The sequence below is a fragment of the Podarcis melisellensis genome (assembly GCF_964234715.1).
Source record: "Podarcis melisellensis genome assembly, chromosome: 18".
In the NCBI taxonomy this organism is placed as follows: domain Eukaryota; kingdom Metazoa; phylum Chordata; class Lepidosauria; order Squamata; family Lacertidae; genus Podarcis; species Podarcis melisellensis.
In genome coordinates, this window is record NC_138536.1 from 2,845,780 (window position 1) to 2,858,896 (window position 13,117).

General features: G+C 49.0%; 1 protein-coding gene across 3 annotated transcripts in view; it reads right to left on the reverse strand.

The window, feature by feature from the left end:
• Window positions 1-294: 294 nt before the first annotated feature.
• Window positions 295-13,117, reverse strand: part of ARID3A (AT-rich interaction domain 3A) — a 68,590-nt gene continuing 55,767 nt past the window's right edge. For all 3 annotated transcript variants that reach the window (XM_081895623.1, XM_081895621.1, XM_081895622.1), the window contains exons 6-9: window positions 12,648-12,895; window positions 9,983-10,288; window positions 8,738-8,827; window positions 295-6,350 (exon numbers count right to left, since the gene is read on the reverse strand). In XM_081895623.1, the coding sequence (XP_081751749.1) occupies window positions 6,190-6,350; window positions 8,738-8,827; window positions 9,983-10,288; window positions 12,648-12,895 (805 nt within the window). In that variant the 3' untranslated portion in view covers window positions 295-6,189. The remainder of the gene's footprint in view (window positions 6,351-8,737; window positions 8,828-9,982; window positions 10,289-12,647; window positions 12,896-13,117) is intronic.

Sequence of the window (13,117 nt, forward strand, 5' to 3'; positions counted from 1 at the left end):
AGACGTAAAATGGGATTGCGAGTTGGGGGCTGCTCAGGAAATCCGTGCTTTGGGGGAAAAGGCGTAATTGAAAAACAACAAAACCTCGAAATCCTGCAGCTATTTTAAAAGGTTTTTTTGAGGGCTCTGCAAACCCAACCTCTTCAATCTCACTCTTGCGAATCTTGCCTCAAATGGAGTCTCTTTTGTCAAAAATTCGCACAGAAATCGAGAACACGGAAAATGTTCCTCTTGGTAGCAGGGTCTGCCCCGGTCTTCCAAAAATAAAATAAAATAAAGGGTTTCCTCCCCATCCCAAGCGTCGCCCCGTCCTTGGGAACGCAGAAAGCCCTGGGTCGGAATTCGAACCCGGCCCACTTCCAGCCTCCATCACCTCAAGCAAATCTTAATTTTATTTTGGTTTGTTTCCTGTACACTCAACCCAAACCCGTATCCCACCCCACCCCACCCCGACCCTCGCAGCCCCTCCAGAATACAATCAAGATCCCGACAGCATTTTCCACGTTGCCCCTGAGTCGCCATCGGACCCTTAAAAAGCAAAATTTCTGGCCTGAGAATGAAGGAATTGCGCCACGTTCCTTGAGAGACACACACATGCACACTTTAAAATCAACAACCCACAAACATACACACTTTTATATATCTTTATATAAATTTGGATATAGAATTTCTTTCTCGCCCACCCGCGCTAAAAACTCCTCCCTCTTTCTCTCTCTCTCTCTCTTTTTTAAAAAATATGTCTAGGGTGGGGGGAAATTCACACAAACACACACACACAACACACACACACCTGGCAACAACAACTCCTTCCAACGAGGAAAGTGGGTTGCACTTCAAGAGAGCAAGGTTCTCTTCTTTAGGAGAAGACGGGCGGAGGTTCTGGGTTCGAGTCCAGACGACTCCGGCCGTTTCGCAGCCGCGGCGCTGCCGACACGAGGACAGAGCGAGTGTGCGAGGCAGTCATTTGGGCAGGGTATAAATAACAAAATTATTATTATTATCAGACTGGTCCTGTGCACAACCCACGGCGCACAAAGCCGTTTAAAATTCAGGTGATTGTATTGGCTTACGGCCCTTTACTTCCAAACCCAGACCGCAAAAATGCCTAAGTTCTGCGTTTCACCTCGAACCATAGACCCTCTTTTTTTTTTGAGACAAGCGTCGGTTCACCCAACCGACTTCAAATCGTAGTTAAAAGCAACGCACGCAACATCCCTTCAAAGCAGCTCCCCCAAAATAAAGGAATTCCGGGAACTGTAGTTTACCCCCTGACAGTGCTATAGTTCCAAAGACCCTCAAACTAGAATTCCCAGGATCTTTGGGGGGGGGGTGTTTAAAGGGATGGAACATATACTACCTTAACAATAAAGGTATTTCCTATACTTTCCAAGTTTGAAGACAGACAGGTGTGGTTTAACCGGGTTCCATCGAAAGAGCCAGCTTTGCGTATCGGGTTCGTAAACCGATTTTTGACCCGTCTCCACGCAGAAAGGGGCTTTCGGATAAAGGGAGGGTTTCAAGCCTAGGATTCGGCACGGCAGCTCGAGGACCCGAAAGGAAAGAAGGCAGTCTTGCCCAATGGGTAGATTTTTTAAAAATAAAATTATTTTCATGGGTGGGGAAGGCAGGAAAGTCGACCCACATAGAGAGCCACGAGAGGGATTGGTATGAGGTGGGTCAACGCACCTGAAAATGGAGTTAAAAAACCAAAAATACTAGGCAGATGTTGAAGGAACAGTTCGCCCCCTCTCCTCTCCCTAGATCCATACCTGCCCCACGGCCGACGGACGCCCTGGGTCCGTGCGAGGCCATTTAACCCGCAATTCAAAGCAGACACTTTTGTGATCCACGGTACCCGTACGGTTCGATTAGTAAGCTTTCCCAAAAATAAAAAGGAGGGGAAATAAACCTGTTTGCGATACAAGAGTATTGGTGGCAGCGGTGGGATCTTGCAAGAGATATTTCTATATGTTTCTGGGCTGGGTAAGCTTGGGGGCTGGATTCTGAGAACTGTCTTAACGCAGCCTCAAAATGCAACCTTGCTTTGGTGATAGGGGGGTTTTGCTGCCTTGTCTCTCCCCATTGATATCAGCCAATTTGGGCCCATTCACTTCAATGGGTCTACTCAGAGGAGGTGGTAAGAAGGACCCAACACACTCAGACTGCCCCAAGTCTGGGGCTTACTTGCAAAGTCCGTAAATGCACTATAGAGAGGCTCGACCGGCAATGGTGCCCCCTCTTTTTCCTAGAGAAATAGTCAGAATGGGGGCCAGTTCAGTGGGGGGGTGGGATGTTAACTGCTACCACGCTGGAAGTGGGGACCCAACGTATTCAGGGTGCAAGAAATAGCCAGAACCACATTACCGGCTCCAAAGGGTTTTGAGGTGCGCCGAAAAACTGCCCAAAGCAGTTCCGCAAAGGAGTATAAAATCTGATTTACAGATATCTGCATCTCTGTTTGCCGAGCGCCCGTTTTGAAAAAAGAGGAGTGGGGAAGCAAAAAGCTATTCCCGACGGGATCTGAGAGAGCTTTATTATTATGATTTAATAATAATAATAATAATAAAATGACGCCAAATTTAAAGGCTTTCACCGCGTCTCGGGCTGGAATTCCCATTCCAGAAATTGGCAAGCGCATTTTTTTTTAAAAAAGCAGAATTGATAATTAAATGAAAAAACGCTCCCAGCGCTACAATTCCCAGCTCCTTGGGCAAACTACAGTTCCCGCGAGGTTGGGGAGGGGAACGCCGTGTGCTTTTAATTTAATAACGCAGCCTAAAAAAACCATGAAAACCACCTTAAGATATTGTAGGTTGGGCTCTCCAAAACTTTGGCCACGTCCCGAAAGCGGGAATGATGTGGACAGAAAATGGATTTTTGTTTTTCTGGGTGGCAGCATGTTTGGGGGTTCGTGGAGAAGAGATATCCCTTTTTCCGTTCCTCAGCCAGCGTCTAAATATAGGGCAGGGGAGACTTCTTTGACCGCAGGCCTCAAAATAGGCTCCGGAAGAGTCAAACCACGTTAAAACACTACAATGCCCCTGTAGGTTTTCCCCAAAGAGAGCTGTAGTTTTGTTATGGGCGCTGGGAGCCATCAGGAGACCCAGGAAATTCCCCTCTATAAGATCTTAAGAATGGCATAGCAACCAACCCCTCTTTTCCCGGGGAGCTCCGGGAACTGTAGCTCTGGCGAGGGGGAACGGGGCGCTCACACCACTCAGCACCCGGCACAAAACTACAGCTCCCAGAAACCACAACGGTTTCAAGGGGTATCGCAGCGCAGGGGACGAGGGCGCTCAGTGCATACAGGGTTCGCTGCCAATCTAGAGCCGTCCGGACGTGTTGCGCTACAACTCCCAGAGGGCACGGCACCCAAAGTCCGGAGGGCGCCAGGTCGGCACCCAATGAAATATATATTTGTGGGTTTGGGGGAAATAGAAGCGAGGAGATGCACCCTGTAAAAATTCCTAGAGCCTTGAACAGAAAATGTAAAAGTGTTCCCAAGCAAAAATCTGGGTTCTACAGCCTTATTATTAACAGAGAGAGAGGGAGAGGGAGAGGGAGGGAGAGTTGTCGCTATTTGATCCCAGAAAGCGACAAATTCTAAAAATCATTTTTAAAAATATAAAGAGAGAGAGAAAGAGGGAGGGAGAAGCCTTTCGTTTGTTCCAGAAAGCTACCGTCCGGTTATCGGTGCCGGCCAAAACAAAACAGGACTGGATCAAAATGGGGTCTCCTTTAGGGGCACGAAAATCTGTTTTGTTGAGGGGGTCCCAGTGGGGTCTTCTCTCAGCCCCCAGTTAAGAAATTAAAACCAGCACATGAGACGACAAGGAGGTGACGGAGGGATGTTTTGAGAGCCCATGTTAGTACTAGTTGTTTACTTTGAGCGTTTTGCTTCGCTTCGTTAAAGGAAAGCTGAATTTCTAAAAATATTTCCGGGGAGGGGGCCCGGCAAAGAGAAGACATTGGTGGTGGTGGGGGGGAAGATATTCTGATTCAAGAATCCTCTCCAATTTGCCCACCCCGAGGGGAACTGGAAAGGAGGAGAAAGGGGTACGATGAGGTAGATATGCCAACACAACAAATTGTCGTTGTTAAGTCGAGGGGGTTCTCTGGCGGCTAGCCGCAAATATTTGGACCCCCTCTTCGTCTGTATCCAAAATGGTGGGCTCCCCCCCCCCCGGTTCTGCAAGAAACGAGACCCACAACCTCTCCGATTCCTGCCAAGGGCGCGCCCCCTTACCTGGTCCCTATGTTCAAAGGAAACCACAAGTGAGTTTGGAGGGAGCAGGGGGGAAAAGCACAACCCCAAATTTTATCCTCTCCGCCAGTTGCGCCCCCAAAACTTCGTCAAAAACCCCAGTTTGCCACACTACTCCTCAGCAACGCACCGTTGCGGTAAATCTGAAAGAACTGCCCGCCTTCTGCAAACTACAGTTCTCGGGATTATTTGCAAGGAAGCCCCGCGCTTCAAATGTACACAGAAGATGCGATGTCTGGAAGCCAAGTTTAAAAAATGGTTTCGTCCTGGCAAAAGCCAGTCCGGTATCTGAGGTCCCCAGCACCCTCTGCAAACTATAGTTTGCGGGATTATTTGCAGGGAAGCCACGTGATTCAAATGCACACGGAGGATGCGATGTTAAAAAAAAGGTTTCGTTCCTGGAAATGGGGACGTCTGAGGTCCCCAGTTTTCCTGGGCGTTGGGGAAACGTCAAGCCCCACAGACATTGGAGAGGTTAATGCTGTGGTTTTTAAATTATTTGGGGGCTGGAGACGAGGAGAAACAGCCCAGCGGGTTTGTTGTTGTTGTCGTCTTGCCATCGCAAAGGAGAAATGTTTGAGGGTCAGGGGAGCGAAGCACGAAGAGGCAGATAAGGCTGCCCCATCCGATTCTCCAATTTCCACGCAAAGAAACCCCCGTACAAAAATATCATCCCGTGAAATCCCAAAGCAATCGCTTGCGCCCCCCCGAACCACCCCAATATGTAGGAAAAAAACCACCTGAGCTCGTTCATCAAAGACAATTTTCCCCGAGACACCCACCCCCAGAAAAAAAGCCCCTGCCAGTGTTACACGAAAAGATTTGGGGAGGAAAAGTGCAGCCGTATCGTCATCGGAAAACACACCGGAAGCAACACGCGTTTAAGAGGATAACCGCCAAAATAAAAACTTACAGAATTTCCTCTAAAGATCTGCTTTCGCTTTTTCTTTTTTGGTTGTCTGTTGAGAATCGTATTCCAAAAACAAAAGAAGTTTCTATTTACACACACACACCCCTGAATTTTCCTTATATATGTTTCGAGAGCGGTTGTTGTTTTTTTTTTGTAAAAAAGGAAACAAAACAAAAAAGCAATAGCTAAAATCTTTCCCACCGCCATTTCCCCCCTCCCGTCCCCTTTTGTAAATGCTGTCTGGGGTGGGGTTTAAAAAAAAGATTTCGTTCTGAGACCACCCGGCACCCTGAGACCGCCTGACGAGAGGTGTCTCCCTGCCACCGCCCCAGACAAAATAAAAATAAAAATAACAACACACAGTGCAAAAGTGTGAGTTCGCGTGAGGTAAGGAGTTCTGTGTCTACAATGCATTACGTCAAAACAAAACAAAACCACACAGTGTTTTCCATCTGGCTCAGAAATCGTCGGCGCTCGACGCGCCACCCCCCGGCCCTCCAAAATCCAGGCTGAAAAAGCTTTCTTTGCTTTCGTTTTTTGGTTCTTCTATTTGAGATCTTTAATGCTGGGCATTGGGGAAGATATTTGGTGGAAGCGGGGAGAGAAAGAGGAGGGAGAGATTAGGACCCAGCGGCTCCCCCACCTGTTTCCCCCCAAAAAGATTTGGTTATTTTGGGGTCAAGCTAAAATTGGTTGGGATAACTCCCTCCGTTCCCGGTTGGGGCAAGATCAAAACACCTCCCTGCAGCAATGGCAAAGAGGTTCCTTTATTTTGGGGGGGGGATTTGGGGACAGAAGATGGCGCCTTCCAGACCCCCCTTGCCCCCCGGAAACAAACAAGGCGTGTGCGGGTCCATCTCTCCCCTCTCTCCGGAAAACATCCCCCAGGAAATCCCCGTCCAGACAGGCGGATAAGGGTCCAAACCGGGGATCTTTTCTCGTTGACCGTGCGTCGCCGAGACGGGGGCTTCTTTCGGCTTTGGCAGGACAAAGAGGAGAAGCGGGGAGGGTTTCCTTAAGGCGACGAGGAATTGGTTGAGGTAGATGTCGGCGCGGCGGGGAAAGCAGTCTGCGGGGCGCTGGCGGCCGGCCCGCCCTGCGAGCCGCCGCGGCCGCTGTTGGAGTTTCCTTTGCTGAGGGAGGACGAGGGCCCCGGAGTTTGGGCGAACAGCACACCTGGAGGATGGAAGAAGACACTTGGTGGGCCACCGGAACCCTGGACCCGTTCCGTCTCCCAAACCTAAACACCCAACTGGTCCCTTAATCCTGGTTGCCTTAGACGTTTCCGAGCACAATTCAAAGTGTTGGGGCTGAGCTTGAAAGCCCTAAATGGCCCAGTATACCTGAAGGAGCGTCTCCACCCCCATCGTCCAGCCCGGACACTGAGGTCCAGCTCCGAGGGCCTTCTGGCAGTTCCCTCCCTGCAAGAAGCGAGGTTACAAGGAACCAGGCAGAGGGCCTTCTTGGTGGTGGCACCCGCCCTGTGGAACACCCTCCCTTCAGATGTCAAGGAAATAAAAAACTACCTGACTTTTAGAAGACATCTTAAGGCAGCCCTGTTTAGGGAAACTTTTAATGTTCAATAGGTTATTGTATTTCATTGTTTTGTTGGAAGCTGCCCAGAGTGGCTGGGGAAACCCAGCCAGATGGGAGGGGTATAAAATATTATTATTATTATTATGAGACCCTACAAAAGCCAGGGCTGCCGCCTTTCAGCAACTGCTTTGAGAGGAGATAGGGTAAAGGTAAAGGTAAAGGGACCCCTGGACATTAGGTCCAGTCGCGGACGACTCTTGGGTTGCGGCGCTCATCTCGCCTTATTGGCCGAGGGAGCCGGCGTACAGCTTCCGGGTCATGTGGCCAGCAGCACTGAGCCGCTTCTGGCGAACCAGAGCAGCGCATGGAAACGCCGTTTACCTTCCCCCCGGAGCGGTACCTATTTATCTACTTGCACTTTGAGGTGCTTTCGAACTGCTAGGTTGGCAGGAGCAGGGACCGAGCAACGGGAGCTCACCCCATCATTGCGGGGATTCGAACCGCTGACCTTCTGATCGGCAAGCCCTAGGCTCTGTGGTTTAACCCACAGCGCCACCCGCATCCCTTGCAATGTTATTGTGCAGTGAGAAATATGGGTTCTGCAATGGGGTTTCCACCCATTGCAACAGGTGCCAAAGCAGGGGAGGAAAATGGCTCGTTTGCCGCGTCTACAAACACATTTTCAACCCTTAGATGGCACCTATCAGCCTTTGTGGTGGAGCTGCTCAAAGGCGGGTGAATTTTGGAGCAAGGCGTTTGCAGAGATTTCCTTGGCAACTACAGTGGTACTTCAGGTTACAAAATCCATAGCTGGGTTTCCACCAATCCAAGCTCAGGTGAGCTGTGCAAGAGATCATCTGCATATTTCTTTCAGTAATTCAACTTAGAAGGTGAAACTAATAGATGAGATAGACTCATGACATGCAAAGAGAGATACAGTGGTACCTTGGGTTACATACGCTTCAGGTTACATACGCTTCAGGTTACAGACTCTGCTAACCCAGAAATATTACCTCAGGTTAAAAAACTTTGCTTCAGGATGAGAACAGAAATATTGCGGCAGCAGCAGGAGGCCCCATTAGCTAAAGTGGTGCTTCAGGTTAAGAACAGTTTCAGGCTAAGAACGGACCTCGAGAACGAATTAAATACTTAACCCGCGGTACCACTGTATAAGCAAACTAGGGTGCCATTTTCCCACCAGGCACTCTTGAACCTGCTTACGGATTTGAAAAGTTAAGAGCTTATTTTTTAATCTCTTAACAGGGGCCCAGGGCTGCACTGCCAAAACCTGGAAGACCTTCTTTAATCTTAGTAATTTGTATTCAGAGAGTTGGCAAATTGCCCTCCCGGAAAAGGGGAGAGCTTGGGTTACCGTAAAAAAATGGAATTTTATTTCTTATACAAACATTGAGGCACGTGGTGTCCTTAGTACATGCAAATTCTGGCTCAATTAAGACTACATTCAGCTTTGATTCTCAATAGCGATGCAACTCACAGGTGCAGAACGCTTCCATTTTTATATTTATAGCTTTATAATTTGCAAAGGGAACATTTGCGTGACTTACGAACTTTACAATCCCTTTGTACTTTGAGGCGGCAATAATAATAATAATAATAATAATAATAATAATAATAATAATAATAATAACAACAACACTTTACAGTTTAAATATTTTGATTCTTTGTCTTCTTTCTTTCTGGGACGTTTGCACCTGTTTCAGGTATTTTCTTTTTGCAAACAATTTTTATTTAAAATGCAAAAACCCGTCCTCACCTTTCATCTTACAGGTGTAGGCAAGGTAATTTTGCAACCTTCGGAACTTGCGACCTTAGCAAACTTAAGACTGGGCTGTAATTTGGTCTTTTTTATTTTAGTTTTTTATTTTAATTGGAGTAGTAGTATGATTGGATTTATGAATTGGATGTTTTTCATTGGAAAATCAATAAAAATGATTTCAAAAAGAAAAGACTGGGTTCATGAGGCTGGCCGAAAGCTCCCTTCCGAGGTTCCTTCAACAAGGGTTTACCTGTATAAACGATGCCGTTGAGCTCAACAGACATGTTGATGCTGTTCGTTCCGTTGGTGGCCAAATTCATGGCGGAGTCTTGGCGGTTTTCTGGAAGGCAAAAAAGGAGGACGGTAAGACAGAGGCGGTCAGGCAGCTGTTTCCGTTTCTGAGGAGCGGGGCCAGGGGCAAAAGTAGGGGGAGGAAGACGTACAAATTCCCACACCTGTACAGGTGCCTAAGGGACGCGGGTGGCGCTGTGGGTTAAACCATGGAGCCTAGGACTTGCCGATCAGAAGGTCGGGGGTTCGAATCCCCGCAATGACAGGGTGAGCTCCCGTTGCTCGGTCCCTGCTCCTGCCAATCTAGCAGTTCGAAAGCACATCAAAGTGCAAGTAGATAAACAGGTCCCGCTCTGGCGGGAAGGTAAACAGCGCTTCCGTGCGCTGCTCTGGTTCGCCAGAAGCGGCTTAGTCCTGCTGGCCACATGACCCGGAAGCTGTACGCCGGCTCCCTCCGCCAGTAAAGCAAGATGAGCGCCGCAACCCCAGAGTCGGCCACGACTGGACTAATGGTCAGGGGTCCCTTTACCTTTATCTTTACAGGTGCCTAATGTCCACACACAGATCATTATATAATAATAATAATAATAATAATAATAATAATAATAATAATAATAATAAATATTAAAAAAAATCCAAAAAAATATTAAAATACTATAATACATCAAACATTAAAAGCTTCCCTAAAGGGCTGCCTTCAGATGTCTCCTAAGAGTCTGGTAGTTGTTGTTCTCTTTGACATCTGGTGGGAGGGTGTTCCACAGGGAGGGCGCCACCACCGAGAAGGCCCTGGGCGGAACGATGGGGGTGGAGACGCTCCTTCAGGTATACTGGACTGAGGCCGTTTAGGGCTTTCAACGACAGCCCCACACTTCCCTAAACAGGGCTGCCTTCAGATATCTTCTAAAAGTCAGGTTGTTTATTTCCTTGACATCTGAAGGTTGGGCGTTCCACAGGGCGGGCGCCACCACCGAGAAGGCCCTCTGCCTGGTTCCCTGCAACCTCGCTTCTCGCAGGGAGGGAAGACCCTGGGGAGAGGGACCCAGGTGTCCGGGATGGGGACGAAGGGATGAGGCAGTTTAGGGCTTTCAAGGTCAGGACCAACACTTTGAACTGTGCTCGGAAACGTGCTGGGAGCCAACGTAGGTCTTTCAAGATTGTTCTCTCTAACCTCCATCTGGGCAAGACAAGAGATCAAGGATACCTGGCGAGCGAGTCCCTTGGCTGTTAATGCGGATATTCATAGGGAGCTGACCAGTCATGGCCAGTAGATTCTGCTGGAGCGCCCTCTGCATTAACCGCTGCTGTTCGTCCGTCACGAGAGCAATCTTCTTCTCCGGTGGCTCCCCGGACTCCAGCTTCTCACGCAGGTGCTCCAGCGCTGCGGCCTGGGCCACCGCGGCCGCCTGGGCCGCCGCCGCTTGGACGGCTTGGGCCGTGATGGCCGGGTGACCTGCCAGCGAGACGGGCAGGCGGGCGGGCACACCGATGGGGATGGCAGTCTCCTCCTCTGTAGGGGTTGCAAGAACAACAACAAAAGGGAAAGCTCCTTTAGTGCAAAGAAGTGCAAACAGGTGAGACGGAGAGAGTGAGACAGGGAGATGTTGTTTTGTTTTTTGAGACAGATAAACTTTATTCGCCTTAGCCAACGGCCATAGCAACATAAAACAAGCAATACAGTGGTACCTCAGGTTAAGTACTTAATTCGTTACGGAGGTCCGTTCTTAACCTGAAACTGTTCTGAACCTGAAGCACCACTTTAGCTAATGTGGCCTCCTGCTGCCGCCGTGCCGCCAGAGCACGATTTCTGTTCTCATCCTGAAGCAAAGTTCTTAACCTGAAGCACTATTTCTGGGTTAGCGGAGTCTGTAACCTGAAGCGTATGTAACCTGAGGTACCACTGTACATACAAATAAAAAGACAGCAAAGGGGGCATTCAAATGACCAAGATTATCGTTCAGATAGTAAAGGTAAAGGGACCCCTGACCATTAGGTCCAGTCGTGGCTGACTCTGGGGTTGCGGCGCTCATCTCACTTTACTGGCCGAAAGAGCAGGTGTCCAGTTTCCAGGTCATGTGGCCAGCAGGACTAAGCCGCTTCTGGCGAACCAGAGCAGCGCACGGAAACGCCGTTTACCTTCCCGCTGGAGTGGTACCTATTTATCTACTTGCACTTTGACGTGCTTTCGAACTGCTAGGTTGGCAGGAGCTGGGACTGAGGAACGGGAGCTCACCCAGCTGGGATTCGAACTGCCTGCCCATTGGCTTAGCAGCTTGAAAAGGGGAAAGGAAAGGACACGACACACAAGGAAAGAGGGACCAGGAGGGCAGAGGAAGAGGAAAAAAGCGAGCCCGGGCATTTAACTATTCCTGGGCGGCTTTCCGTGGGCAAACTTCTTGTTGTCCAGTTCGCTTTCTTTGGCGCACCTCCGCCTAAAAGCCTCTTTTGATTTCGGTCAAGGCTGCCTGAAAATGCCGGGCCTGTGAGGGTGGCAGGACAGAGAATAAGGGCCTCTGCCAAAGATCTCTGAGCCGGATATTATATAGGTAAAAAATGCGTTCCAAAAAAGGAAAGCTTCATCTGGTTGTGAATATTAAGAGGAGACCAGCAAGAATGAGTCTTTTTGTAAAAGAAACAAAACAAAGATTTAAATCAAGCCTTGCTGACTAGTGATTGAAATCGTGATTGAAATCGATTTGATTTAAGTCGTGGTTGAAATTGATTTGATTCAAAACAAATCCACCCTAGCTATAAATCTCCCTGTATGAACAATCTGGCCATTATAAAGAAACTCTGTCCTTGGTATGCCTTTTTCCCCCCCTTCTCAGTTTGGTTCCCTGGCACCATATTTGTATAAATTACCATATTTTTTGCTCAATAAGACTCACTTTTTGCCTCCTAAAAAGTAAGGTGAAATGTGTGTGCGTCTTATGGAGCGAATGCAGGCTGCGCAGCTATCCCAGAAGCCAGAACAGCAAGAGGGATTGCTGCTTTCGCTGCGCAGAGATCCCTCTTGCTGTTCTGGCTTCTGAGATTCAGAATATATTTTTTCTTGTTTTCCTCCTCCAAAAACTAGGTGCGTCTTGTGGTCTGGTGCGTCTTATAGAGCGAAAAATACGGTAACTATCCAAAAATACAGACATGCTTTCACACTGGTCAGACTGAATGTGATGCTCTCTTCCGTACTGGAGGGCAGATCCCAAAATATTCCAACTGAGAAACGACTCTGCCCCTGCAATCTGGAAACAGTGGCTCATGTTCCCCTGTCCTGTCCCCTTTATAAAGATCTGAGGAACGAGATCATCACCCCACTCTCACTTACCATCTCAGGCCGCCCATCGGCGGCCACATTGTTCTTTCTTTTATCAGATCAAAATGATCAGACAACATCAAAGGTGGCTAGGTTTATCGAGGGTGCGATGAGATTAAGGGCCGGTATCTGAACGATGGAGGGATGCGGGTGGCGCTGTGGGTGAAACCACAGAGCCTAGGACTTGCCGATCAGAAGATCGGCGGTTCAAATCCCCACGATGGACGGGGTGAGCTCCCGTTGCTCAGTCCCTGCTCCTGCCCACCTAGCAGTTCGAAAGCACGAAGTGCAAGTAGATAAACAGGTACCACTCCGGTGTTTCCGTGCGCTGCTCTGGTTCGCCAGAAGCGGCTTAGTCCTGCTGGCCACATGACCCGGAAGCTGTACTCCGGCTCCCTCGGCCAGTAAAGCGAGATGAGCGCCGCAACCCCAGAGTCGGCCACGGCTGGACCTCATGGTCAGGGGTCCCTTTACCTTTAAGCCAACCTGGGAGACCTTTTACGTTGAAGAGAGGGGCACAAAACGTGTGCGGAACCAAATGAGCAATCGGCTGCTGTACCTTTTTTGATTTTCGGGACAGAGGCCAAGGAGCTGCCGTTGGTGGTTGAGGGCAACCCCAGCGTTGGCACTTGGAGCTTGGGCGAGGACAGCATGCCATGGGTGCCGCTGGGCGAGTACGTGAAGATTGAGCCGCTGAACCCTTGACGGCGACCCTCACGGCGGTTGCTGTCGATGGCGGCTTGCAACTCATTGGGGTTGCTCAGACCTCTCTTCTCACACTCGTAGGGGTACAAATACTTCATGTACCTTTCCAGGGAAAAAGACACACACACAAAAATCAACCATTTGCGCTTTGTTCGATTCAACGTACGCTGCCAAGATGGACAGAGTTGGCCCAAAGGAATAGGATATCTCTATATTCATTGGAGAAACGTTGGAGGGGATGGAATAGGACGTCCCTATTTTCAGGGGAGAAACATTGGAGGGGATGGAATAGGACGTCCCTATTTTCAGGGGAGAAACGTTGGA